The 27,654-nt window shown below is 40.4% G+C and overlaps 2 protein-coding genes and 1 long non-coding RNA gene across 3 annotated transcripts in view; 2 read left to right on the forward strand and 1 right to left on the reverse strand.

Moving 5' to 3' along the window:
- Positions 1 to 6,851: 6,851 nt before the first annotated feature.
- sap30l (sap30-like) lies at positions 6,852 to 15,348 on the forward strand. Its single transcript, XM_069539885.1, has 4 exons — positions 6,852 to 7,646; positions 9,936 to 10,058; positions 10,407 to 10,505; positions 12,780 to 15,348. Exons 1-4 carry the CDS (start codon positions 7,461 to 7,463, stop codon positions 12,906 to 12,908), a joined length of 537 nt encoding a protein of 178 aa, XP_069395986.1. The 5' UTR covers positions 6,852 to 7,460; the 3' UTR covers positions 12,909 to 15,348.
- Positions 15,349 to 16,153: 805 nt separating this feature from the next.
- Positions 16,154 to 19,643, reverse strand: LOC109635657 (heart- and neural crest derivatives-expressed protein 1). Its single transcript, XM_020096991.2, has 2 exons — positions 18,729 to 19,643; positions 16,154 to 17,685 (listed from the first exon to the last, which is right to left on the reverse strand). Exons 1-2 carry the CDS (start codon positions 19,206 to 19,208, stop codon positions 17,590 to 17,592), a joined length of 576 nt encoding a protein of 191 aa, XP_019952550.1. The 5' UTR covers positions 19,209 to 19,643; the 3' UTR covers positions 16,154 to 17,589.
- A 5,947-nt stretch (positions 19,644 to 25,590) lies between these two features.
- LOC138413834 (uncharacterized) overlaps positions 25,591 to 27,654 on the forward strand; it is a 28,373-nt gene continuing 26,309 nt past the window's right edge. Inside the window, exon 1 of the long non-coding RNA XR_011246232.1 lies at positions 25,591 to 25,783. This is a non-coding gene — a long non-coding RNA (uncharacterized lncRNA). The remainder of the gene's footprint in view (positions 25,784 to 27,654) is intronic.

Consider the following 27,654-nt stretch of genomic DNA (forward strand, 5'->3'; position numbering starts at 1 on the left):
TGAATAATCAGATAAAAAACTGTGTTTCACAGTGATTCTGTATCCTCAGTCTCTCAGTGAGCGTTTTTTTAAATACCTTCACGTGGACGACCCCCAGTGGCCACAGGCGTTATTTTTAGGTCACATATACATAGCCTGTACGTCTCTCCGTCCTACTCTTGTGAACACGATATCTTCAGAATGCTTGAAGGGTATTTCTTCATACTTTGTACAAACTATCAGCTGAACTCGTGGATGAACAGATTTTGATGGTCAAAGGTCAGAAAGGTCACAAAACACAAGCTTTCCCTTGTGAATGAAATTCCTCAGGAAAGCCTCCAGAGAATCCGGTGAAATTTTTCGCAAATCTTCATTTGGACGAACAGAATGGAATTTTTTGGTCGAAGGTCAATGGGTTAAGGTCACGTGATCAGAAACATCTTTAAATCTGAACTCATGGACGACCTGATTTTTGTGGTCAAAGTTTGTCAAAGTTCCTCACAAACCCTTTTTTTTGCCTCATGAACACGTTAGAATGCCGCCTTCTTCTCTTGAAGTCAAAGTTGAACTGATTTGATTTCCGTGGTCAAAGGTCACATGGACCTCATATTATTGTGATTTTAAAATGTTAAGAACACCAAGAGCGACTCACCCTGCACTGGCCAGTAATTCTGTCTTTATAACTCTTACTTTAATTCTCCACATCAGGAAAAACCATCTTCTTATTTTAATTCCTTGGAAACTTCCTGATTCTCTGAGTCTCTTCTCTCTTGTGTTATTTATTTTCCTTTTTTTTTTTACGACTCAGATTATCTCTGTGACTGACGGCACTGAAACAGACTTTTACTAAATGTTCATCTCATAATCATTTCATCTTACAACAGCAGGCTCGGGTAGCTTTTAGCCAGCAGTGATTCATTCGTCTCTGAAGTAATATTGCTCCTCAGCGTGGACCATTTCCTCGAGTCCCCTGGGATGTCTCATAACGCTCAACTTGTCACAGAGACACACAGAGAGGGAGGGAGGGAGGTACTGGGACAACTTTGAATACATTGGGAGACCATTTTACATGTTATTGCCTCTTAGACGCATTTCCCCGATGACATAAACCTCCAAATTGCAAAGTGAAAAACCTGTTAATGTCTCGCCGCTCCATCATCTGCCGCTTTTAAAGTCAATCAGTCAGCACACAATCAGTGTTCCCCTCCGCTCATGAGCCACACATGAGTGCAGCGAGTCACCGGCTATTACGTCCACACAGTGTCCTGTCTGAGACATTACAAAGTCTTTACTGGGCTCAGAACCGTTACCAACGAAAAGGTAATCAATCGTCCTTTTAATACTTTTTTATGAAGCTCTCTCTGTCTCCCTCCCTCTTGTGTTCGTCCTCGGCCATTAGTGTGTTTGCTCATGAGAGCAAATATCACATTACACAAATGACAACAAACAAAAGAGCGTCATTAGTTAAAGCACATAATACAAATGGCTTCACATTTAAGTGGGCTTTTTAAAGTGCTTGGCCCACTCCTTGGATTTGCTGACTGGCTGCCTCCTCAAATCGACTAGAACAAGTCATAATGTGTTTGGCCCAGTCGGATAAAACAGACGTCCGGCTGCAGGGATTCGCTCACGTTCAGCCACAAGTGCGTCGGGGTGTTGGACGAGGAGGTCTGGTTGGGATGGGGTCAAGGTCAGGGTTTCTGTGCAGGCAGGTCCAGTCCTTCCTCTTCCTCTCCACATTTCTAAATCGATGTTGTCTGAAATAATGTTGTGGCTCTAATATTATGTTATGATATGAAGATCAGTCCTGGGAGATTCGATCACAAGTGGTCAACCCTCGTCTGTGCACACCTGACATTACAATAAGTGAGTGTCTCCTGTGACCACGTGTGATGAGATCTCACTTTTAACCAGTCTGAGTTTACAGATGTGGGATTCATTTTGAGATATTTCAATAAATAATCTGTTTGCACCAAAACCTTCAGGGTCAACTAGAACTTTGTGATATTTTGTCTAAATTCTCAAAGTTTGAAAGTTATTTATTGTAGAGACCCATTATTAGATTATAAAAATAGATATATTTTAACCACAGTTTAAGCATCAAATGACTTTCATATGTGTTGAAGTTTAAATGTTGTGGTGGAGACATTATTTGTAAGAGGAAAATGTGAAATGTAATATTTAATCCATATTTAGTTTGTTTCATCACAACACCGCCCGCCTGCCAGTTGTGAGACAAACCTGTTTTGTTTAGAACCAGACTGGAGTCTGGTTTCTCACAGGAATCAGTAATCAAACTAATTAGATCTGATCTGCTGTCGTTAAACTTGAATCATCTCTAAAAGTCATTCAGTGAAACTAATTGCAGCAGTTTGCTGCCTCAGCAGAGTGTGAAGTGTAGAGTCCACGTATCTGTTACACAACACTGGCCCCGTGTGGAAGGGGTGAGCAGAGCAGCAGGATCATGTACAGTCAAACTATATCATTTATTTATTGTTCATCAGTTTATCCTCTTCTTTTTTTTCCATAAATAACAATTCAGATGTGTTTATATTTGATTTGGGGCATTTTTGGTACATATATAGCCTTATATTTGTTATTATACATTTTTGTATATTATGTTGTATTGTTTTTTTGTACTTTAAATATAGAGCACATGTAAACAACATATTTATAGCTATATACAAAGCTGGTTAAATATAAGATAATCATTAATGAATGACTTATGGAGAAGGGCTGCATTTAAATAAGTGTGAACTTCTTACTCCATTTTGAATATGTAAATTCAATCATTAAGTGTTAATTGTTTCTGTTTTTTCATTCACTTTTTGTAGAATTTCTCTGTTTTTATTTACACACTCAAAATAAATACTAATTCATGAAGAAACATCAGATCTTATGAGTGAAAAACAAACAAATGCACTCGTCTGCAGATGGAGGTTGTGTTAATCCTTTAATTGTCTCTAAAGAGCAAACCTGCTCTGTTTAAAACAACAAAAACCAATTACAGTTATCACCGACATGGCAAAAGTACATTATGTAACATAACTGAAATCACAGACCAGAGATCGATATGAAGCAATGAACCAGTTTAATACTCGTTCATCTTCTCCGTCGACTCATTTTCCGAGCGGCCATGTCCTCTCTGGCCTCAGACGACTCTCCCTCATAAAACATGTGGTCAAGACGAGCCCAGCAGCAGTGACGTGTTACTCCTACTAGGAGAAATTAAGCAAAAAATATCCCAGATATAATTGCTGACGTCTTGGAGCCAGGAAATTTGACGCGTGTACCATCAATTAACATGGAGAAGGCAGCGTTTATGGCCTGTACTGCAGCCAGCCACTGGGGGGGGCCAAAAGACGCTTTGATTCCGTCCATAATATATTTTATATAGTGTAGATCTAATGTGAGATCTAAGGTAGAGAAAACCTGACACATGTCGCACATTCATTCACCCTCTACTGTGGAGCAACGGTTCAACGCAACTGAAGAAAACACACGCAAATACACAAAAGCCGACAAATGAACAATTCGACAAATCGCGCAGCGTTTATGGAAAAATGTGCAAAGTGAAAAAACACAACCAGACATAATAACCCTGCAAACAGCAGAGTTTTCCAGAGGACACGAAAAAGTGATGAACACAAGTGGAGACATGGTTGTTTTTGCCGTGGTGACTCATGAACTGAACTGAGGTCAACTATCCATCATCGGTTTCGGAAAATCAGCTCAAATTTCGATTATTTTCTCTAAATATTCAGATTTTATGATTCTTGCGGTCAACCCTGACTTCTTGGCTGTGTTTACTAATTTTTTTCCCCAAACACAACATATTTTGTAGATGCTGTAAATATGTTCTCAAATAGCTGAAGCTTATTTTCTTCAGTTTTTTGTGTTTTGCTCTATTAGCGTATTGTTTTCCTAAATTGCGGAGTGTATGAGCCGTCAGGGCCGCCCTTGAAACACAGCTTTTATTCTCACATAATGAGGAAAGAAATCTTGTGTTGAAAACAAACATTTTAACATCAGAGCTCTGTGGTGAAACAAACCAAACGCAGCTGTAGTGAGCAGCTCCACGTACAGCAGGAAAATATTAGATTAAAGAAAAAAAGCCTCATAAATCTTGTGTTGAATAGATTTGGTTGAAAAGCTTGAGGCTGCGGTTTCATAAAGGGCCGGCCTCTTCAAACAGAAGGTTCAGCAAAGTAATGTTTTCAGCATATGCTTCCATGGCCGATCGTCTGGTGACATATAAAAGATGAGTCGGTGGGAGACGGAGGGAGATTTTGTCATGTCAGACTGTGGAGGGGTTGTTTCCTGCATGGGAGCACCCAGCAGTAAAAGTCAAAGTATCATTAGAAACCATTGATTCATTCCTATTTTTTTTAACAAAGCAAAATAATTCTTGGCTTCTTCATTCCATCAACTCACAACCTTGTTGAAATTTTATTTAGAAACATCATTTTAGTCTTTATACACCACAGGGGAATTGCAGACATATAACTGTGCAAATGAAACATGATTTAAATTAATTTCATGTCACAAATGTTTAATTCTCCATGTTTCAGTATGAGTGTGATGGCTTGTATTATGTTTAACATAACTCTATTTTGGGTTTTGTTGGGTTTTGCATTGATTCACTTTAAATCAGACGTATAATATCATCCCAAATTTGCAATGAATCTTTTCAACATGTGTACATCCTTTTAAAAAAATGTGGAGATTTCGTCTATGTCATATGTTAGAAATATAAATCCTTCATATATCCAGAGATTATGTGATAAAAATCCATCTATCCAATGTTTCCTGTATCCTGTTAGAGTCACAGGGGCCTGAGCAGATCCCTGTGATCATAATATATCTTCTTATATGTGACATAGCATCACTCTTGATACAGTGGCTTGTTTTTGATAGTGTTTTAAACTTCTTCACTTTCTTTTACACAAAATAACAGGAGTATATATTTCAGAAGAATTTCTTTGGTGGTGAATTTGACTTGACTCACTCATTTTCTACAGTTTGTTTTCAGATTAATTTGTGTGATTATAGCTTTTAACACGATTATTTACTTAGTCTGTCATTTCTGTTTGAGTAAGAGTCAGGGAAACCAAACTATATTTGAATGCCTAGTTTTTCACTTTCTTTCACTATTTAACTTCATGAAGAAAAATATGACGAAATACTTTAAAATAAGCACCAAACTTCATTGCATCTTTCTTTTGCATCTGCTTTGGCCTGTTCAAACATTTCTGTAAGTCGATTCATTCTCTCTCTAAATCAGTTGTAGAAATAAACTCTTGACTTAACTTTCTAACTGATGTTCCTAAATTGGACCAAGTACTTCAGATCTCTTGGAAAACACAATGTTGGACATGTTTATTGAAGAGTTACGGCCTCCGTTAGGGAATTGACACATTTTGGCCTCAAGCCTTCATGAAGTGAAGAACACCATGGAGAAAATTCTGCTATTTTACTGTTGTGTCTTTGTTTGATGGTTGTGTAGTTGTTTTTTTATGCTGTGCACTTTGTTTGTGTGTAAGTGTAGGACGTTGTGTGCATAGAAAAACATGTTGGTTTGTGGGGCATGTAAGGACACATGGTTTACCTCCTCTATCAAACCTTTATATTTGTTGTTTAATTTCACAACATCAATCTCGGCTCAGTGTCAGACTTAATAAATGTGAATCAACAGTTCATTCAAACACTCGCTATCAAATAACTATTTAAAAAAGTTGTCCAGTTCTGCTTCCTACAAATCAGAACCATCTCCAAAGTGATTAACAGGCTAGTCTTCTCCAGACTGTGACTCATCACTCTCCTGTCTCCAACACAGCAGCTTCTCACTGGTTTTTTAAAGACAACATCGGCCCTCCCTTCTTTGGCTCCCTGTCCATTTTAGAATTGATTTTAAGATTTTACTGATCTCTTTTAAAGGATCCTACCCCAAGCTACTTCACAGAACTGTTGACCCCTTATGTGGCCTCAGATCCTCGGGTGGATCCAGCTGCTCCAAAGTCCAGATTGAAAACAGATTGTCACTTCTTTTAAATCACTTCTCAAAACCCTTTTTTTCCACCTTTTATTTTACTTATTTATTTATTTGTATTGTCATATTACTGCTTTTGTGTGTTTTTTCATATATTTATTAATTTAATTTGAACACTACCCTGTTGTCTGGTCTCTTTGTCACATCGCAACCTGTCCAGTGTGTAAGATTTAGGTGAAAGGGAACTATTGGCAGAAATTTAATGTAGAATAATTCTCATGATGTTTTCACTTGTTCATTTGATCTAAAATGTATGAATTGTAGTTTTCTTTACCCCAGTAAAGACCCTTTATATTCAAATACTTTATGTTTACATGGAGGGGACCCTCTCTACGGAGGCCGCCATGTTTTTTACATTAGTCCAGACTGGACAAACTAAACACCTTTTGAGTTTTTATGACAACTGAAGCTCCCACAGGTTCTTTTTCATGTTTGGAAGGAGAGGGTGAGGTGAGGGGTGTTCAGCTGCAACATGACACTTCAACACTAGATATCACTGAATTCTGCACACTGTACCTTTAAAACAACTCTGTTTTTAAAAAGTGCAACATAAATAAAGTTTATTATTATTACTATTACAATGCATGTGCCTTTACATGAATGTCACATTAAACCGACGTTGTTCTAAAAGTATGATCCAGTTTCATGTTCGCCACCTTTAACCTCATTCAGTCAAACAGAAAAAAGAAAATAACACATGACGCCGAACGATACAGGAAGAACCCACAACAAGATTGATGTATCTTTCAACCAGTAGAAAAGCAGCATTTCCACGCAAAGCCCGCCTTCGTGAAAAATCAACCAATCCTGGGCCGGGATCGGAACTTCCGCCCCGGACACGGAGCGTGTCCCATTGTACGAGCTGCTCTCGAACCCGCGGTTGTTGCGGCGCAGCCAGTTTAAATGCGTGATTCCTCTAAAGTTGTTTCGCGTCGTTGTCGCCGGTTTAGCGCGTGAGAGTCGGTGTCACACGCGAACCTCACCGAGGAAGCACCGTGTTGTCAGCGGGACACACAGCGGCGGGTCTCCCCCCGGAGGAATTAGTTCGTTAGCGGCGTCGCAGCCACCTTGCGGTCCCGCTAGCACCGGAGCTAGCTAACGTTAGCGGCGGCTGTTTTTTTTTTTGTTTGTTTGTTTGGTTTTTTTTGCAGCGTGAATCTGACGGAGATCCGCGGGGAAACATGCCTTTAACCGGTAACGGTTGTGTTTCCGAGTAAGTCACCGGAGCTTGGATAAAACACCGGGAGCAGCTCGGCGCTCGAATCGAAGCCGTTCGCCGAGCTAGCTTTGTTAGCTAACATCACCGGATTGTCTTTCACAAAGGGGGAAAGAGCGTGAACGGGAGCCGTGGGTCGCCAACCACGCCGGCTGTCTAACCGACCTCACCCGGGCTGTCGCAGCGAGAGAGAGGGAGCACTTGACCCGGTACAGGATGAACGGGTTCAGCACGGAGGAGGACAGCCATGACGGACCGCCCGCACCGCCGTTCTACGGGCAGAGCTGCTGCCTGATCGAGGACGGGGAGCGCTGCGGCCGCTCCGCTGGAAACGCCTCCTTCAGCAAGAGGATCCAGAAGAGTATATCCCAGAAGAAGCTCAAGCTGGACATCGACAAGAGTGTGAGTCTGTTTGCCACAGTTTTCATTCTAAAGTTTAATCCGGGGCTAGCTTGTAGCTGGAAGTTAAGGTTAGCATGTTCATGGGGTGTGTGGGGGGGGGGGGCCGTTGAGACGCTCCAGCTGTCAGCTAATGCTAGTTAGCATGTTCGCAAACGCGAGGTCAACACCGGGACACGTTCGCAGCTTTCCCCGGCTGCTGGCGTCACCGGTGGCGGTGACGTGAGGGCGATTCTCTGCGGCCAAAGCTAATCTGCCAAACTGTTGTTTGAATGTCGGGTTAGCGTTAGCCGTGTTAGCTGCTCGCGGGACAGCTCCGGATCAACCCGGAGCTTTAACTGCGACGAGCCCCCGCTGCTCCTCTTAAAATGGCTGTTGTCAGGGAAGCTTTCGGGGTTGAGTGACTCCAGCTCGGTCACAGCGGATTAAAGTTGCTCTAAACTCGGCCTGGAGCTAACTAGTACAATACTATGTCTTTCTCTCGACTCTCACGTGTTTTCCATTATACTCTGCTTTGACGCAGAAGACTTACAGCACAGTGGCCTTCTTACAATGTGAAACTAAAACACTCTGAAACTAAGCCTCAGACTTTGTTAATCTTTTTGTTTGTGAACTTTTCACACACTCCTGGAAATCGATTCGTTCTGTCTCCAAGTCAGTAGTAGAAATAAGATTCAATATCAACGCTTGCCTTAACTTTCTAAATGATGTGCCAACATATGTCACACTTCTACTGCAAAACTCCATTATTCTCTTGTTTGAAGAAATCGTTCAAAGATGATCAGGAAGGGAATTGACAGTAGGACAGGGAATTAAGCTGTTTACCACCATCACTGTTAGGTCTTTGTATGGAGGTTGTGTTTTGTTTTGTTTTTTATACTTCCCTAAACTTTTTTTTAAACTAGACAATTCATCAAGCAGGCAGGTGTACCAGGGCCTGAGACCCTCAGGAGCCCCAGAGTCCACCACCTTCCCCCAGTTAAATATAGACAATTGTGTTTATTGCAAAGTGATTTAGGAATATGCGCCACTGAAATAATATATATTCTGATTGCAGCAAGGTGTTAACTTGTGTATTATTGTCTCAATTACGGAGATCTGACATGCCTGAATAATTTTCAGCTGTGAAACCTGAACTGTGCTAAAACTACAAAGATGAAATGTAATTAAAAGCAAAACACCATAAATAATCAATTCATTTATAAAACAGTTAAATACCATGAGGAATAATCTTTTGCTTCTGCTCATGGGCAGTTTGATCCCTGTGTGAGGCTGCAATGAGTAGCTGGGAGTTGATAAACATTATTAAACATCTGGACAGCAGGGTCTAGCACATTTTACACATTAAATGTGCTCAAAACTTTTTATCATTGAATAAAAAAAAACATCTGGAATGCACACCACTGTATAAACACTTGGAACATGCACCAGTCAAACAAAATATTTGAAGGTTACATCAACATATTAGCCTGCGGATTATTGTCTCAAACATTTTGTTTATGTGGAAAGAAGGTAATTAACGTTGTCCACCGAGATTTTGCGTCACAGTCAAAAACCAAAACAGATCAACTTACACTGTTTATACAACAGAAATCTACATCCGCACAACTGGATTTCATGCTTAAAATATGTTTACAACTGTGAATTGGTTACGGAAAAACTATAATAAACATAACATCTTCCTTGCCCCCTTCAAAAAAGACACAAGACATCAGTGAATACAAGCATGAATGTGTTGTGGCTGCAGTAACCCGCCCTCTTAATCCTCATTGTATTCAGAGGGGTTTACGCTTTAGTTCCTGGATAGCACCATGTTGAGTAACTCAGTGCAGCCTGAAGAAGGAGCTGCTGCTGCTCCTCCTCTTGTTCTTCCTGTGATTTTTTGTTTTCCAAGCACACTGGGACTCATGCAACAAGTCACAGTCGAGAGTGTGGCCCAGTGGAATGACATGCACGCGAGTTCACTGCAGGACAGACATGTATTTTAGGCGGTTCAGCTGAGGCAGCAAGCACAAGATGGCACACTTTAATTATTACCTAGAAAAAAAAGCCTGTGGTCAGGGCTGAGAGTCAAAACCTTTTTATTTTACAAGCAAAATCTACAGTCACTTGTGCAAAGACAAAATCAAACACTGTTAAACACTGCTGGGGAAAAAATAGCGTAATAGCACCGAACCTCAGGTGGTGTGTCGAGAACTGTTTTGAATAATTTGTTATCCTGGGACTAGTTGGCCTTGTGTCCTATAAGGTTTCGTCCATGGACTACTTTAATGCCTGCTATTTCCTCTATAGGTGCGACACCTCTACATCTGTGATTTTCATAAGAACTTCATCCAGAGCGTCCGCAACAAGAGGAAGAGGAAGACCAGTGACGATGGAGGGGAATCTCCCGATCATGATGTGGAGGTGCCTGAGGTAATGTGGACGCAAGTGTTACCCACAATGTCTAAAACATTGAAGTCGTATTTGATTGTAGAGCAAGAAGGACCTGTAATTGTTTTGTAGAGCAAAGGAAGAGAACACAATGACAGAGGATACTCGTATATTCATCCTGTGTTTAGTTTTCCTTCTTTTGTTTCCAGTGTTGATTGTTACTATGATAATTCCTCCACAGACATCATAAAAATGTCATCATGGCAAAAGCAGCTGGGCGCATTTAGTAAATCTGTCAAACGTGTGAATCAAAGATGGAGGCAGGATAACATTTTATCATATCTCCAAACCGAGCAACTGACAACTTCCCTGCTTGTGTCGTGTGTTCAGGTCGACCTTTTCCAGCTGCAGGTGAACACGTTGAGACGCTACAAGCGACACTACAAGCTGCAGACCAGACCTGGACTCAACAAGGCCCAGCTGGCAGAGGTAAGAGACCCTGTTACCTGAAAGTGTCAGTTCACCACCTACTGTAATGTCCATTCTATATTAACCATGAAACCAAATCATACCGAGGAGGGGGTAAAAAGATTTCCCCTAGCTTTCATTAGCACCTGCTCCCAGTGATGGAACCACAGTTCCTGCAAAGGTTCATAGTTGAGAAACCTGATAATGTTAACCTGTATTTTGCTCAGAGCAAACTGGCTCAAACATGGGTTTTAAAGATAAGACAGAGGAAGAGAATCGTTCTTTTTGTGTTTGAATGCTTTCAGCTGTTGTTCAGACATTTGCTGCATGACCCGGTGTTTGAATCCTTTCACTTGTACTACAGCAACCATTCAGCTTAAGGCATTTTGTTGTTGCGGTGACTCGACTTTGAGGTAGCTGCTAGCTTACTGTGGGCTAGAGTTACATGCTGCCAGAGCCAAGTTGATCGTGACGTTTGTGTAGCATGACAGCTATTTCAGTACAGGCAACAAAATGCTGTAGAGAAACTCTCAAACCTAGGCGCGACTTAAAAATGTCAAGAACTGATTTACAACACCACTATTAGTTTATCTTTCTAAAAACTCAACACAAGCCCTCCTGGAGTTACACAAACTTAACTTCACAACTTTGAAGCAGCGTCCTGCGAGGAAGCTATGAGTTGAAATAATCATGCAGGTAGTTAATTTTGTCTGACGTTGAACGCCGCCGAGCCGCCTTCATGAGGTGTTACCACCATCTTTCTTCTTGACCCTTGCCTCCATGTCACTCATTTGCTGTGATATACGTCGTGTTGCAGCTCGTAGTCAGCAGTAATTGGTTGTGGAGAGATTGTTAGTCTGAATTGCTGAACTGACAGGTGGACCTCGTGCAGCTGGCTCAGCCCTTGTCCGTACAAATACGTCCAGTATATAGCACCCTCGGTCCACCTGGGGGGGAGGAGGTCGGATGTGACCAGGCTGTAGAGTTAACAATCGGAATGAATGAAACAGTAAGTTGAACGTTTCCCTCGGCTTTAACTCAGGTTCAGGCCCCTCCATTCATGAGCCTCCCACATCATTAATAAAGCAGCAGTCAACAGCTCCACAAGCAGCTGCAGCTGCCCCCGACTTCAGCTCCGCTCAGGAGAACCAGTGGCTGCGGTGAGCAAGAGGCTGCACACAGGATGTTTGTTTTCTTCTCCTTCTGCTGCTAAATAAATCCAAACAGCTATTACTCACTTCAGTTAAATGTCTTTAGTTCCTGAGGATGAATATCTAAACTATTAAGTTTACTTTTATCACCAGTTTCATGCAAATCAACCAATTATTGATCAAAATCTTTGCACTTCGGCATCGTTCCCACAGGACGATGCTTCTTACGAACAGTAAAGTCCAAATGTTTGAGTGTTGTTCTAGGAATCAGTTTCTCTCACACACATGTACAGTCTGGTTTTATTGAAGGGACTCCAGGTCTAACTCTTATCTCCACTTGGCTTTGGTTGAAGTCATTAGTCTTGGGGTTCTCTTCCTTTTATAACGTAAACTGTGAAAGTTGAATGTGTCCATGGTGGCCAAGAGCAACACAACGAATGTGTTTGAAATAGATTGTTCATGATTATAAATTAGATAAAGATCGCAACATTTTACATGATTATAAACGTAAATGGAGATTTGTCCGTCACCGATCAGTGTGAAACATTTACTGATCCAGTGCTTGGCCGATTATTGTCAATAAATTCATTGTGTCTGGATCATAAGACATAATAAGCGCTCTGAGGACACTGTGCTGTTTCCTTGTGGCTTGGCCAGGACCCTGTTTTCCCAGTAATGGTCGTTGGTTTTTAAATTTTGTCATGAACATTTCTATAAACACCCTTAAATTTAAAGAACAATATTTCATCTTTGTGATGTGGTCTTTGATACATAGCAGAGCCTTTCACTTTTTCTCTTAAAGAAAAGAAGGATCGTTATTGGAAATCATGGCTGTGTGTGTGTGTGTGTGTGTGTGTGTGTGGCTCTGGTCGCAATTGTTTGTTTGAACCCGACCTGAGTCCAGTGTTTTCCACAATTACAGGCATACGCAGAATAAAAAAAACAAGTAGAAAGATGCCCCAGTCAACATGACCAAACCAGACCCAAATATAGTTTTTTTTTTGTCTGAACCTGGCCTGAATTGTCGGGTCCAGATGGGCTTTGGTTTAGTTCCCACACTATGAACACCAGACAAACCATGAAAACAATTACTATGATAAACAACAAGCTTTTATTTTAACTTTTGCTTTCCCTTCCTCTGCAGACGGTGAGTCGTCACTTCAGGAATATCCCTGTGAACGAGAAGGAGACGCTGACGTACTTCATTTACATGGTGAAGAGCAGCAAGAGCCGCTTGGACCAGAAAGGAGACGGCGGCAAACCGTTGGACTAAAGCTTCCCGACAACAACCGCAGCAATCGCCACGACAGACATCGACAGTGATCTATAACCATGGTGACAAACAAGCATTAGCAAAGCTGGACACCACTAACTACAGCAACCACCGCTATGACCAACTCCTCCCACAATCCTGCAGCCAACTCGTCCTTCAGACCAGACAGTGACTCTCTCTGTCCTCAAAGGACATCTCACAGAGAAGGAGGCTGAAAAGTTCAGGATGGGACGAGTTCGCTTTCGCTATTTTCTCCCTTTTTTCAAATACACCCTGTCTGTGCACATGTTGTCACAACGGTCTCCTCTCTCCTCCGCAAAAAGCCGGGTCCCTAAAGACTTTCGAGGACCAGGACTTCGCGTCACCGCAGGGTTTTTACGTTGTCACGCTGTAATGTAACTTGTCGATATGTACAAAAGGAATCACGTCCGATCTGAAGTAACCTGGTTGAATGCAATGTACAATATTAGCTGCCTTAAGTGTAAAAAGCAAAAACACATTTTGGTAATTTTTCTTTTCTTCTCTTTGCCGAGTTGACTGTTAAACACGTTCACCATCCACAAGAACGTGCTTGTGCCAAACAGAGACCGAAAGAAGAGTGTTGGTGATGAATGATGCTGAGTGGGAGGTTTTCGTTTTTTAATGTGAAAGAACAAATGAATTGTAGGAAAGCGGTGCCGCCTTCACTGAATTCCCGTTTAGCTGTCGAGGGCTCGGGGTCACAAAACTGGCAAAGTCTTTTCGCACTCATCTCTAAAATGATGACGTCGCCATTTTCCAACCGAACGTGATGCATTTAAAGACTGTGGTGAATGATGTAGCATTTGGCTGCGACCCACTCGTCTCCTTCATCGTATAAACACACATGAGGATTTATTTCTTTGTGCATTGCAGGCGTCGGTAGCTACTTCCTTTTAAAAAAAATATATATATATAATAGTTATTTCCTCTTTAGTTGAGCCTTAATTCTATTGGTTGTATAAAGTTGTTTCTTGGAGATATGATTTAGTTTTCTTTGGTTTTGTTTTTTTGTGTGCGTTTGTGTGTGTGTACTTGTACTTCTGTGTTTGTGAGGACTATTTCACAGATGGAGAGAGGACATTTTGGCCGGTCCTCATGAATTGAAAGGGCTGTTGGATTGTTTGATATTATAGGGTGATGTTTGGGGTTAGGCGTTTATTTGTGATAGTTAAAGTGAAGTGTAGGGGGCTCGAGTGTTTTATGTCAACAAGTGTCCTCAGAAAAGATAGAAGTACAAGTATGTGAGTGTGTGTGTGTGAAGCAGGGGAAGGTTGAAAGAGTAAATATTGGCACCTTTTTAATATTTAAGTGTTTATAGTGGACGGCGTCTCAACTCTTGATTTGAAGCTTTTCGAACCTGGATGTATTTCAAGAAGCCGGATTGATGACTGTAGATTGTTCTTTTTGTTTTCCTTCCCATATTTAGAATGTCACTCAGCAGAGCTCATTCCTCCGCCAAGACCCAACAGTCACTTAAATTCACTTATGTTACTCAGACTCGTTGATATTAATCCTCTAAATATGTCTGATTTTGGCGAAGTGGTGATAATTTAAAACAAACAATTCCAATTCCTGGATCTGTCCTCTTGTCCAGATGCACACCAACATTGAATGGCTTCTTTCTTGACCCGTGTCCCAACCTTCCTCTGAGTTTTGTGGAAGTCTGTCCTGTCGTTTTAGCGTAATCCTGCTGACAAACAAACGGACAGGGGAGACAACTGGATTTGTGTTTCTACTTTATGACTCTCGACTCCTTAAAGGTTTTACATTTGTACGTAAACAGTGACTCTGCTAGTTTTGGCTGCAACTAATGATTATTTCTCCTTATTTCTATTTAAGTAATCTATCACTGTTCTAGTTTGTGCAGTGTATAAAATGCTCTGCAAAGCTGAAAATCACATCTCTGTTGAACTTCGCCATCAGCTGTTGGATTGGGTCTTTTTATTTTTCAGTAAACCACAGGCAGTGATGAGAAATGACCAGTAGGTGGCCTCCTGTGACCCCTGTTAACGTTAAACATGATGAATTTGACACGCTTATTTAAGTCCTCCGTGTTGTGCTGACGTCCGACTTCTGTTTGTCCTTCATCTTAAAACGCTCGTCCCCTTTAACTGCAGTTCTTTTTAAATCATAGTGGCTACATTGACATGAGCGTACACACTGTTTGACCTTTTTTTTTTTATCTCATTATCTTTTGTTGCGTTATATTTAAGTTGACCAGGTTTTTATTTGTTAGTTTGTATTTTTCAGTTTTGGCTTGTAGGTTTTTGTTAGTGTCACGTAGAGAAACACCCGACTTTATTAACTCATAGGCCATGCCACATTAACCTAATTATTGTATTAGAAAATACATATTTAAATATGACTGCTTACTGCTCCTGATGATAATAATTATAATAAATGTATTGTACAGGCAGAATCAAAGCTCTCGCCTCTGTTTATTCACAGATTCATCCACTGTCTCACTGGTTGTTTTTACGAACACATTCAAGTGATTTTGAAATAATTTGTTCTGAAGTTAAGGATGAAAACAAACCTGGTTTTGTCTTTTTAGGTGAGGGCAGAAGTTTCCGTAACAGACACCAACCACCAGATGTCGCTGTGGACTCGCCTGTTGGATGAGGTCAGCCGGATGTGGGGGTGGAGAAGTTGTAGTTTGAAACCAAACCTTTTTGTTTTTCAGTAAATTTTCCTCTAACTTTATTAAAAACAAATTAATTCTATTTAAAATCATTTCACTTATTCACACAAAGAACAGACTTTTCTTTTTTTTAATCACCCACTGATAATTATCACCTACAATAAAATTAAAAAATATATAAATATATAATATTTAAATGACAAGTCTACACAGGATTAGAAAAAGTATTGTCTTTGATTAAACGTATTAATTGTAGATTTAAACAGAGAAATGTAATAATATGATGTTGCCCATTCTTTTATGTCCCCCATACGTGTTTTTCCACAGTGGGGTGTAAAATAAGATCATTAAAATATTGGCTATTGATTTTAAATTAAGATCAGTCTTTAAACTGTGCATGAATCAATGAAATAATCCAAATCACCAGAGAATATTTAGATATTCAGAAAATTAAAAACAACTCTTATTGTGGAAAAAGTCCGTAAATGGACGATTCAATTAAATTCGTAAAAAAGAAAAAAAATCTTCTTGTCCCAACAAACGCAAATGAGAAGAAATAAAGATGTCAGCTTCACCACAGCTCGAGTGTTTTAAAATAATTCATTTATTTACTGAACTTTATATAACTTCACATCTAATGTACATTTCCGTCAACATCGCACAGTAATAAAACTTCAGTCCCTTTAATTTTTGAGTTTGGAGTTTTAGTGGGAGTGAGAGTTTCCGCTGTGCGTCATAACTGAACATTTAAAATGTGTCGACGTGTTTCTCTTCTCAACACGGACAGTGACATTAATTCTTCTGAGGTAGATTCACTTCGTTCAGTCAGAAAGTTTACAGCCAGTCTGACTGAAATGCTGCAGTAAAACCATTATAGTGTTTTATGCTTTAATACCAAATTCAACGGGATGAAACCGTGACTGAAAAAACGTCTCCCCTCAAAAAACTGTTATTATCATCTCACACCAACGAGCTCATTCACTGACCTGTAAATTAATGTCTTTAAACATGAAACAACATTTTCACGTGTTTCTATTTAACACGGATCATCTTTCGTTTTGTTATGAACATTTTTTTTTTTTTTTGCAGATGAGACACTTTTTTAAAAAATAAAATACTTTCAGACCAGATTTATTAATTCAATAAAAGTATTTAGCGAAAGCAAAGCGACAAAAGAGAAAAGATTAGCCTTCAAGATAATTAAAAAAATTTTTACATTTTCAAATCTAACAACCAAATATTTTGGCGGTGGATAAAATGTACTGCGCGCAGCCAACACGCGGCAAAATGTGGTTGTTAAATGTGGATTGTGTAAAAACGCTTCTGTATGAAAGTTAATTAAATAACTGAGCCTGAAACCTGCGCTCTGGTTTGATAAAGGTCGATCAGACGAAGTAGTAAAGTCTTAAAACAATTTATGTTGAATGTTAAATGTACATTTGGCACAATTACGCGCCATGGAACGAGTTTTGCGGACTATAAATTTGAACTTAATGCTAATTTTATTTTTGCACCTTTGCAGTAAATTTCTTTGAGACCTTCTCTACATCGATCGTCTTACCATCTGTTTATTTTCTGATCAGAAACATTAACACAACAACAACAACAACAACACATCTGCACACTTGTTCTTTGAGGGGAGACTTTTCTTCTTCGTGTGTCAACATGTGGTTTTATACAGTACCGGAGGTGGAGACATCAAAAAGCAGAAATACCACAAACAGCAAACACCTACAGTCACATGTGTGTGTCCACGTCACACCAGGAGAACATCAGATCAGTAAAAACAGAAATAAAATTAAAAAAGAGGCCTCCGCCGTTCACCTCGTTTGCGCGTCGTCCTTTAATTCTCTCCATTTTGCGCATCAATGTGTGTGCACAGCGGTGCGTTCAGGTTCAGTCAGTCAGTCAGTGGTTTTTTTAATCTGATTTGAATCCAGTCTGTGAAGAGGTTTGGGTGATGAATGAGGGATGGATGGATGGAGGGGTGGATGGAGGGAGGGATGGAGGGAGGAAGGGTCACTGGTTGAGCTCCAGGGCCCAGACCTGCTGCGGCCAACCGGTGCGGCCCTTCACCTTCTTCTCGGCTCCTAAAGAGTCCTGCAGGCCGTCGGTCTGTGGGAGGAGGGGAACCAAAACAACACACACACACACACGCGAGGATGAAATACATGAAATACCTCAGTTTGCAGAATCCTACATAGTTTAGTGAGAATTACTACTTCAGTCATATAAATACATGATAAATATCAAGTTTACTCTGAGTCTGAATCTTATTACACTGGAAAATACACAGATATTACTCTGTGCAAGCTCAACTAAAGACTGAACTTAATTTATTAATAATTATGAAACATAATAAAGCAAATGTTGTGTCAATATAGGCTGATATTTAATGATACTTATACATGTGGCACTAAATCTATTTTTCATTTGACTCAAACTCAATATCATCGTCTTTGAAATAAACACATAACACATGTTCCATTCAAAACCGTGCATTAGTGAAAACCCCATTTATCGACCTGCGTGTTGTAAAGTTATTTTAAAGTGGAAATAATATAATGTATACGTGTGTTTGTGGATGTGTAGCTGAGGCTGGATGTTGTCACGGTGCTGAGCAGCTGGAAATACTTTATGCATGAGCTGTTTTACTGCTGCGTTACAACATGTGACCGAGTGATCTCATCTGTGCATGAAGATTTAAAATCCAAAAACACTGATTTTTCTAACGAGGTGTCGGAGTTAAATTTCAGTAGAAATACAGTGTGAGCCTCATTAATGAGGTACACGCAGTTTCCATAATTACAGTGAAGCATAAGCAACAGGAACTCCATAATAATTACCTTAATATGGTCCATGTTTTTATATGAAGTGGCAAATAACAGTCAGGATTTTGGCTTAAAATGTAATATAATCATATTTTGTGTTGCACAGTTCAAATTGCTTCTATTTTTAGAATAAAATCAGAGGTCGGTCCTGATGATGAAAACAAGAGATCATGTTTTAAATTGAGTCTAAATCAAAAATGTACTTATACTTCTAATAAATAACATATTGAAATCCTCAAACATCCAGTTTATATGTAAAAGAATCATCTGTAATTACAGGGGAATATTTTGGCTGCAGTGATTTCCCTCGGAGCCTCGTGAACTCACCAGCTCTCGTTTCCTTTTCAGATCCCGGGTTTCAAATTTCTTAATCTCGGCCTTAAAGCCCTCCGTCTCCCCGGAGTCTTTGGCCAGGACGTCCATCAGGTAGGCGATGTAACTGGTCGCCAGGCGTAAAGTTTTGATTTTTGACAGTTTCGTGTCCGCCGGGACGTTGGGGATGCACTCCCGCAGCTCGGCGAAGGCTGTGTTGATGCTCTCCGTCCTCCGACGCTCCTTCTTCGGCCCCGACGCTCTCCTCTTCCCCATGCCCGCCTGGAGCCCCTCCAGCCGCGCGTCGTGCGTCGCTCCGGGAGCCCCGAGCTCCGCGGCCGGGTAGGGTGCCTGGATCTGGAAGTCCGGGGGCACCTCGCCGTGATTTACCACCCAGCTCTGGAAGTACGGCGCGTCCTGATGGCACCGCTGGACGAACGGGAACGGTTCGTGCATCAGGTGGTGGTGATGCTGGTAACCCCCGATGAGGTTCATGTTGAGCGGGAGAGGAAATTACACCGTTACCGTGGGTCTCTCTCTGCTGCTGCGGCCCCAAAACGGTCAGTGCTCGGGGATCTGCAGCCAACGGGACTCATTCAACATTTATTCCCTCGGATTCATGAAGAAGTCGAACAAAGCGCCGCCACAGACGTTTACATCGTCGTCATTCTGGAAGCGACTTCAGCCGAGGCCGTGAAAAAGTTTATAATTCCTGAGAACGAAAATCTCGGCGATGTTTCTGAGCTCCACTTGCGTCTAGATAGTTTCCCGAAGAGGCTGCTCTGATTCGACCAAGAAATTTGACCCCGGCGAAGGTGTGAGGCCCCCAGGTTTATATGATTTGGATGTCAGCGTGGAGAGGAGGCAGCCAATGGAGGAGAGCGCCCAGAATGGGAGGAGAGTCTGGAGAGCTTTGTAATAACATGCGCCATGGTGCCATAATCTCAAGGCACTGCACACACACATAGGAGCAAATATGTGCTCGATGGAGTTGATGCTTGGCTGCACAGAGGAGCTCATAAGAGTAAAAAAATGTGTCAGACTTTGGAGCTCTTCTGGGCTTTGTGAGTTTGAAGGTCTCCTCTCAGGTTTGGAGAGGTTTTACGCACGGAATTTACGCATCGTCTGTCCAGACATACCTGTTCAATTAGGTGCTTCTGCACTTCAAATCAATGTGTTACGTATCAACTTAAGGTCGATGACGATGGGATATTTGACTGTATGGGGATTTAAATAGGTTATAGGGAAATTAGAATAGGATTGTGATGGTGCGCACACATGCATTTAAAAAAGACACTTCAAATATTCTTGCTTTTGACAAAATCAAATAGAAATATTCATAATATCTGAACAGACTTTAAAAACAAACTTTCTTTTTGGTTTTTAGTCTGATTTATTTTTAAATAAGTGAAATAATAATGGAAGAAAAAGAGAAGCGTCAGCGTTTATCTCATCCTGCGTAAACGTGTGGCTGCGCGTAATTGTTTTACTTTGAGAATATGGCATTATTATTATTATTCAGTTTCCCTCTCGATGTTATCATCAGCTCTGTAATGCTTGTTTAAGTGTTTTATTAATATTCTTTATTTTCTCAAACGCGTCATGTTGTTTCCAAACGTCTGGATTTGGAGGTTATTATCAGAGCGAGTTAATCTGAGGAGATGTTATCCACCTCTCCTCCTCCAGGAATAACACGAGGTGCATGTGAGACGTGCAAATGAAAAGCTTGATGAATTGTTCGGTTGTTTTGGGACAGAACCTCAGCGGTGTGAGGGGAAGAAGAAAAAGGCCCGTGAGCGTCTGTGTCTGCGCGTTAATTCTCCCGCAGCTCCTCGGACACCGAACACTAAACACCATCTTATCTCCATCGCCTAAAAACATTATCCCATTACATACATGACCTTGACGCTATTTAGAAACCATTTACGACCGCGTCTTATCTAAATACAGTCATAAATCAGGAGGTGTCACCTTGCAGAGGAGTTGCATGTACATGTTTTCCATAAAAGCTCCTCCGGCCTGCGCACTGTTTACAGCGCGGCGCTCTGCAGCATATTTCACCGTCAGGCCGCGTTACAATGAAAAATCTGCACTCACACACTCATGTCGCTCGTTTAACACAAATCTGCAGCAGGAAAATACAATAATGTGCTTTTTGTTTCCCATATAAATGCGTGAATGTGTTTATTTTGTGTCTCCTTTTATATTAGGTTCATGTTTGGATAGTTTCATAGCTTTTTTTAAATGAGCTTATGGTTTTATTCCCATTTCTTTATTCTAAATCCTTCAGAATTTAATTATCAACCAGTAAAATCAGCTGCAGTCACCATTTTGTTTTATTTATCTCCCATACGCATGTTTTTCTTCTGTTTTTTATTGGCTTTGATTTCAGGCTATGAGACCACGCAGCTTCTAATATGACTACAATAGAAATAACCTACAAAATAACACGTCCTCACTTTTAGTTTGCTGACACTGAAGTATTCGGTATATTTCTTGAAGTATCCAACATAACACGTGTGAACTTTGACTCTATTCTGATTTATTTGTGTATTTATTTTTTACCTGGATCGTTCAGAGCTGTTGTGTTGTTGTTGTTTTTGCAGTGAAATCCACATTTAAAAGTTAAAGAAAAAAGTGTGAGTGGCTCATAAAATGCATTGTTGTAGTTTAAATTACCCAAAGAGTTTTTACACCACCTGGAGCAGCTTCAACACTAAAACGCTGCTCTCACTTTAAACGCGTCATTAATTTAACAACCTGAAGTGAGTCATTCTTCATACTGAGCTGCTCTGACTTTTGGCCATTTGAAATATTCTGCAGGACTTTCACATTTTGTGAAAAGCCCTTTTTTTAATCCGTGTTGCGCTTTTCAAAATAAAGCACTTCATAGGAGAATATAGTGGAGAAATCAACACAATCATAGAAATGACAGATGAAGGGAAACAAAAAAGCTATACTGTAATATACTATACACGACTCAAATGAATGCAGAACAAATCACAACATAAGAGGCAAAGAAAGACTCCTCATAACCTCAACCAGAAGGTCGGCAGTTCAATCCCCAGTCTTCCCCATCTATGCCGAAGTGTCCTTGGGCAAGATGCTGAACCCCGAATTGCCCCTCATAGAACAATAAGTGCTCTTTGAGTGGTCATCAAGACCAGAGAAGCTCTTTATAAATACAAACCATTCACTGCAGCAGAAATAAATTGGAAATGTGGCTCTTCAATTTATGACCCATCAGTTTTTCCAGGAAACACATGGCAAACGATCAAAGAAAGAAAATGATCTGACTGAAGTAGTTTATATTTCTACAATATCTCTTGTATTTTAAAAGGTGTACTTTTATTTATCTTATCAGACTGTATAGTATTTGTGTGCATCCTTCAATACCGCTATAATATTCCTTTATTTCTCCATAAATACGTGATTATCCTTATTATATCTTGTGTCTAAAATAAATTGATTATAGATTTAGATTTTGTCTCGATGCTGCGTTGAACGGAAATGTGAAAAACTATGGTAATATAAAAATGATTGCAGTTTCTCAGAGTTGGTTTGGAGGCCTGTATTTTATTTTGTAAAGGAGGAAATTCACTGCTCCTGCACACTCAGACTTTATCCGTACAGGATGTGAGGTGATTTACAGGTGACTCCTTTATTGATTTAAAAAATGTCAAATGGTTCTGATGAAACCCTGCGTGACACATTTTTACCTGTTTACATATTTTGGATGCAGAGTGAAGACACGTCCTCGTCTCCGTCACACGTTACCTCGGCTGTCAGCATGAAAAACTCCATGCGGCCTCCAGAAAGAAAACCTGACACTGTTGATTAAGACGTCCACTACGCAGAGTTGAAATACAATACTGGTCATACCCTCCCCACCTCTTTACTCTTTCTCTCCATCTCCCCCTATCACTTTCTCCTCCACTTCTTCTTCCACCTCTTTCCTTCAGTTCATCACAGACCTTTAACCAAAACCTTCCCTCTTTTTTGATGTCCTCCCCCCCCCCCTGTTTCTTTTTATTCTCAGGACTTGCTATCGCTGGAGGTGCTGAAAGACCTGGGCAGCAGTAATAGTCTCTTCATATTTTGCTTTCAACCCCAATAGACTGCAGTCATCTCTTTCTTTCTCTCCGCTGCGCTGCCATGCAGGGGAAACATCCAAAATAGGTCACAGGGAGCCATCTTGGCCGTGTTATGAATTCTCCTCATGATTGTTTGTGTCATCATGTAGATTTTTCAATAGACACTGCTTCCCTCCTCTTCAGAGTTCCTGCCCTCAACTCTACATTTCCAAACAAATATTCCCCCTGATTCAAAGCCGACCATGCTCGGCACGGAAACCGCTGCAGAGCACGCTCAGCCCCGAGTGTTTATCATACAGGGGCTCTTACAGTAATATATATATATATATATATATATATGAACCTCTGGCAAGCACTGACACCGTCACGCAAAGCTAATTAAACCCATTGGGTTTAGAATTAGACATGGCGGCTCCTCCTCATTCTGGGAAACGTGGGCAAACTGGGTCATGCCATGCAGGACCAGGAGGCGCTCAGAGGCCCAGTGCATGATGGGAGAGCTGCGTCCTCTCTCTCTCTCTCTCTCTCTCTCTCTGCAGGCCAGCATGGATAAAGGCTAAGATGCTAAATGTGACCTTTACCCTCGACCTTTATCCTGATCTGAGCTCAGGTTCACACTGAGGTCACATCTCATCTAATCCACCTAATAAAAGATGATTCTGGAGAAACAGTGAGATTCTGTGAGAGAAAGAAACTCCAGTGAAACTGTTCCTGAGCTCTGATCTGGTTGTTAAATGTGTCTGATTGACACTTCGCTTTACTTTTAACTTGTTTTTACTTTTCTTTACTTTTAACTTTCGTTGCATCTGATGGATTGTAAAGTCGTAAATCACAATTATCACCGTTAGTGGTTTGGTAGAGAAACAGTCTGTTATGCATATTAAGTTTTTATTTTTTATTTACTTTTTGAGTTTCTCTCCGTCAGACCTCCGTCTCCGTTCCAGAACAGTTGTGGTAAATGGCTTTTTATTTGTGGCGCATTGGGCACAATAACAGGATACTAGAAATAGACGTTGCTGTTTATTTTTGTTTCTTAAGTATTTTTGCCAATTTACTCGTCAAGAAAGTGAATCTGCTTCGTTTTTCTTTTCATTTGCTTTGATCCGTTAAGATTCCCTCCAGCTTGAATTTACTTTGTTTGTTATCGAATCATCCTCAGAAAACTGTTTTCTCTCAGTTTCCCTTGATGAGAGTTTAAAATGACTTCAACCTTCGTCCTCTGTCATCGTCAATCTATCATCTTTTATCTTTCTATTTCTTTTTTCCATTACTTTTAACCGCATTGTTGTGTTTTATAACCGTCACACTTCACCTCCATGATCCAGGTTCATCAACAATCAATCGTTTACTCTCAGATCTAATATCTAATATTCTAATATCCTCTAATTTCCCGTCTGAACTCCTGTGAAGAGACAAACACTGAATATTCTGCCATTTGATCTAATTTAGTTTTGTGTGTAACTCAAACCAGCACACACACAGTTTACTGATGCAGATGTGATTTGAGATCTTATTTGTTTGAGGTTTTAGTTTGGTGAAAATCTTGTTTGGTTAACGCTGATTTATGTTTTTGTGATTTCACTCGGAGTCGTGGTTCAGTGGTTTGCTTTGGTTTAAAGTAAAGAATGATTTGAAAAGATAAATTCTGGTTCAGGTTGATGCAGAATATCGTCAGAATATCATGTTGTCTTTTCCTAAGTGTACGATCACATTCTCCTCGTGCATCTCAAGTACAAACAGTGCATTGTTTGTCACGCAGGAGCTTTGCCAGACCATTTACTTTTACTGCAGCTGCTCCACAACAGCTTCGCTCTCGTCTCTTTGATTTTTCCAAACACAGAAAACCCAGTGGCTCGGAGCGGCTCTCCTTCAGGTCAGCTGCTGCTTCTTCTCTTCTCCTGTTATATATCGTCCTCTCTTCTCTCATCTGTCCGTTGATAAGTGATTGTCGTCTCCACCAAACGTCTGCTCTCTGGCCTCTCTGGTCATCCTGCGTCTCAGAGCTCCACAAACTGTCCTCTAACTGCTGTAATTCTGCCCGTCCTCAGCCCATAAAGATAAGAGCGGGACGGCTGGAATGTGGAGCGGAGAGGTGACAGTGACGAGCTGAGGGGACGTAAACTGACATAAACCCCAACACGTTCTGTGACCACCTCTTTCTGTTTGTCTGACACGTTCTAACACTGAAGATCGGACCATTTTATAGAAGTTAATGTCAGTTATAGACTGTTGTAGAAATACAGATTCAACCTGTAAACAGCTCAGTGCTGATTTAACACTCGCTGAGTTTGGCGTCTGTTCTCTGAGAAGGAAAATTTACTTCACTTGTTTATTTTCCGCAGGAGATGTTTACATTTTTATATTTTTTTATCAAATCTAAAACATCTTCACGAGGAAAAAACAAATCAAACATGCAAAACCTCTAGTTAAGCATGTGTTATATATGTTTCTATGCATGTTTTATTGTACTAGTATTTATTTTATTTCCCTTTATTCATTTCCTGCCCCTTTTTAATCAGGTTTGCTGTTTCACTGAATTTTGTTGTGTTACTTAAATAAACAACGACTTGAATAATCTCTTAAAATATGTGACTATATTCAAACTCTTGAAGAAACAACTGTTTTCATTGTTAATGGTCATTTCTGTGGATCCCACAGGGTTTGTCTGTGCCACCGTACAAAGATTAATCCAAAGTTATTCCAGCTCACATAAGGGATGTAGAGGGGGGGGCATTGGGGACAAGGTTAAAGGAACCTGGGCCCCCTACATTCAACCAATAAGAAAAACTCAATCCACCCCACCCACAGAAACAGATCATAACAAACTACATTGAATCTTCAAACCTTTTTTTTTTTTCAGAATCAAAATGATCCCGTTCTCAGGGGGCCCTCTCAACCTCGAAGCCCCCCGACCCTGTTGCAACGGCCCTGCAGACAACATGTTTCACACAGCGGCTGCAGATTCTACACACAGAGGTACAAATAATTGTCTGCATTTATTACAAGAACTCAGCAATTCATTAATATATCTAGTCATGTTGTAGATCTATACATTGTTATTGTTATGGTTAGCCTTGATTTTGATGGTGCCAAATTGTTACCGGTCTCTCTCTCTCCACCTCATCTCTCTTCTCTCCCCCGCTTTCCACCCATCTCTCCTTTCCTCCCCCCTTACTTTTCTTTCCTCACCCCAACCGGTCGAGGCAGATGACCGCCCACATTGAGCCTGGTTCTGCCAGAGGTTTCTCCCTGTTAATGAGGGAGTTTTTCCTCTCCACAGTCGCCTGTGCTTGCTCATTGTGGGAACTGTTGGGTTTCTCTATGTTAATATTGTTTTAAGGTCTTGACCTTTAAATGTAAAGTGCCTTGAGATAATGTAAATTATGAATTGGCGCTATATAAATAAAATTGAATTGAATTGAATTGAATAATTATTTCTGTATCAATACAATCCATGTGTTTCATTAACCTTTATGTCAGATGACATGTAGTAGTAGTTAATAGTACATGAGTATCTCTCATACTACATGAGTATCTCTCATACTACATGAGTATCTCTCATAGTACATGAGTATCTCTCATACTACATGAGTATCTCTCATACTACATGAGTATCTCTCATACATGCAGCTCAGCAGAGTGTAGATGAAGTATTTAGTAGTAACACAGAATTATAATCTGATCAACTCAGTCAGATTCAGTTCACAGTGTTTTACAGTCATGTTTAACTCTGTTCATGATCTTTAACAGTTTATTCACATCTCTATGCCAAAAGAACAACACGTCATATAATTGATTTCATTGCTGATTATTCCTGATGGTCACATCATCATTTAAACAATTTAAATTCAAAATATTCCATATTTCTAAGTTAGTTATTTCTTCATATCTTCGTAAACTTAACTTACGGTTTTAAAGATCAAAGATTAAATCATAGTTAAAAGAATGTTTCTGTTGCAGATCTATATAATTCCTGAATCCATCTGAAATACAAGCTTCACTTATCCACGTTGATCCACACTTTATACACACACTGGTCAGAACACACACACACACACACACACACACACACACACACACACTCACACACACACGGTGGACCACCGGCAGGTCGGCTCTAATGATTTCACAGCAGCAGATTTAACAGAGGGTGGCTGCTCTGTGTCAGACAACCCCAGAGGCTTGAGAGAGGCTGACAGTCAAAACATCGGCGTAAAGGCTTGACCCTGAGAAACGTCGAGGTGGAAACGCTTCAACGTCTCTAAAAGCTTTTTAACGCTGAGGAGGCTGCGACACGTTTAACACTGAAGAGGCCAGAAGAGCATTTGATTCTCAGGTTCATAAACAAACCTGGAGGAGAAACAGAATCATTTCATACGTCCGAGAACAATTTAAATGATTCCCTTTTAAGTTTTATTTACTACTCTTAATGTTTGTTTGGCAAAAAAACTGCTGAACAGATTTCCACCAAGCTCGTTTGGAACATGAACTTACATTCTGTGGTGGATCTAGGAATCTACTGCGAGAGAGGACGTGTTTTTAATAGATTTTCACCCATTTCCCAAAAATATAATTCATGGATTTTGATGAAAAAGAGTCAGAAACATTAAGAGGACTGATATTTATGAGGAACTTTCTCTTCTCTTCTCTCGGTTTGTTTGAGTCTGCAGTGTTTGTTTGTCAGTAGGATTACACAGGATGCAGTTTGGAAGAAATGATCGAAGTCTTTAGTGGATGTGGACGAAGAGACGGATTTTATCTTCAGAAGTTTTTCTTTGATTAGAATAATTGATTGATCTTCGTAGAAATAATCCGGCATATTGAGGTGACTGGGATTCACGAGTGTT

Source organism: Paralichthys olivaceus, chromosome 15 (genome assembly GCF_024713975.1).
Source record: "Paralichthys olivaceus isolate ysfri-2021 chromosome 15, ASM2471397v2, whole genome shotgun sequence".
Classification (NCBI taxonomy): domain Eukaryota; kingdom Metazoa; phylum Chordata; class Actinopteri; order Pleuronectiformes; family Paralichthyidae; genus Paralichthys; species Paralichthys olivaceus.

Excerpts from the sequence above, each read along its gene's own strand:
- sap30l (XM_069539885.1), top strand. The coding sequence starts at position 7,461 with ATGAACGGGTTCAGCACGGAGGAGGACAGCCATGACGGACCGCCCGCA. Across the intron at positions 7,647-9,935 it reads AGCTGGACATCGACAAGAGT|GTGCGACACCTCTACATCTG; the intron begins GTGAGTCTGTTT and ends TTTCCTCTATAG. Across the intron at positions 10,506-12,779 it reads ACAAGGCCCAGCTGGCAGAG|ACGGTGAGTCGTCACTTCAG; the intron begins GTAAGAGACCCT and ends CTTCCTCTGCAG.
- LOC109635657 (XM_020096991.2), bottom strand. The coding sequence starts at position 19,208 with ATGAACCTCATCGGGGGTTACCAGCATCACCACCACCTGATGCACGAA. Across the intron at positions 17,686-18,728 it reads TGAAAAGGAAACGAGAGCTG|ACCGACGGCCTGCAGGACTC; the intron begins GTGAGTTCACGA and ends CTCCTCCCACAG.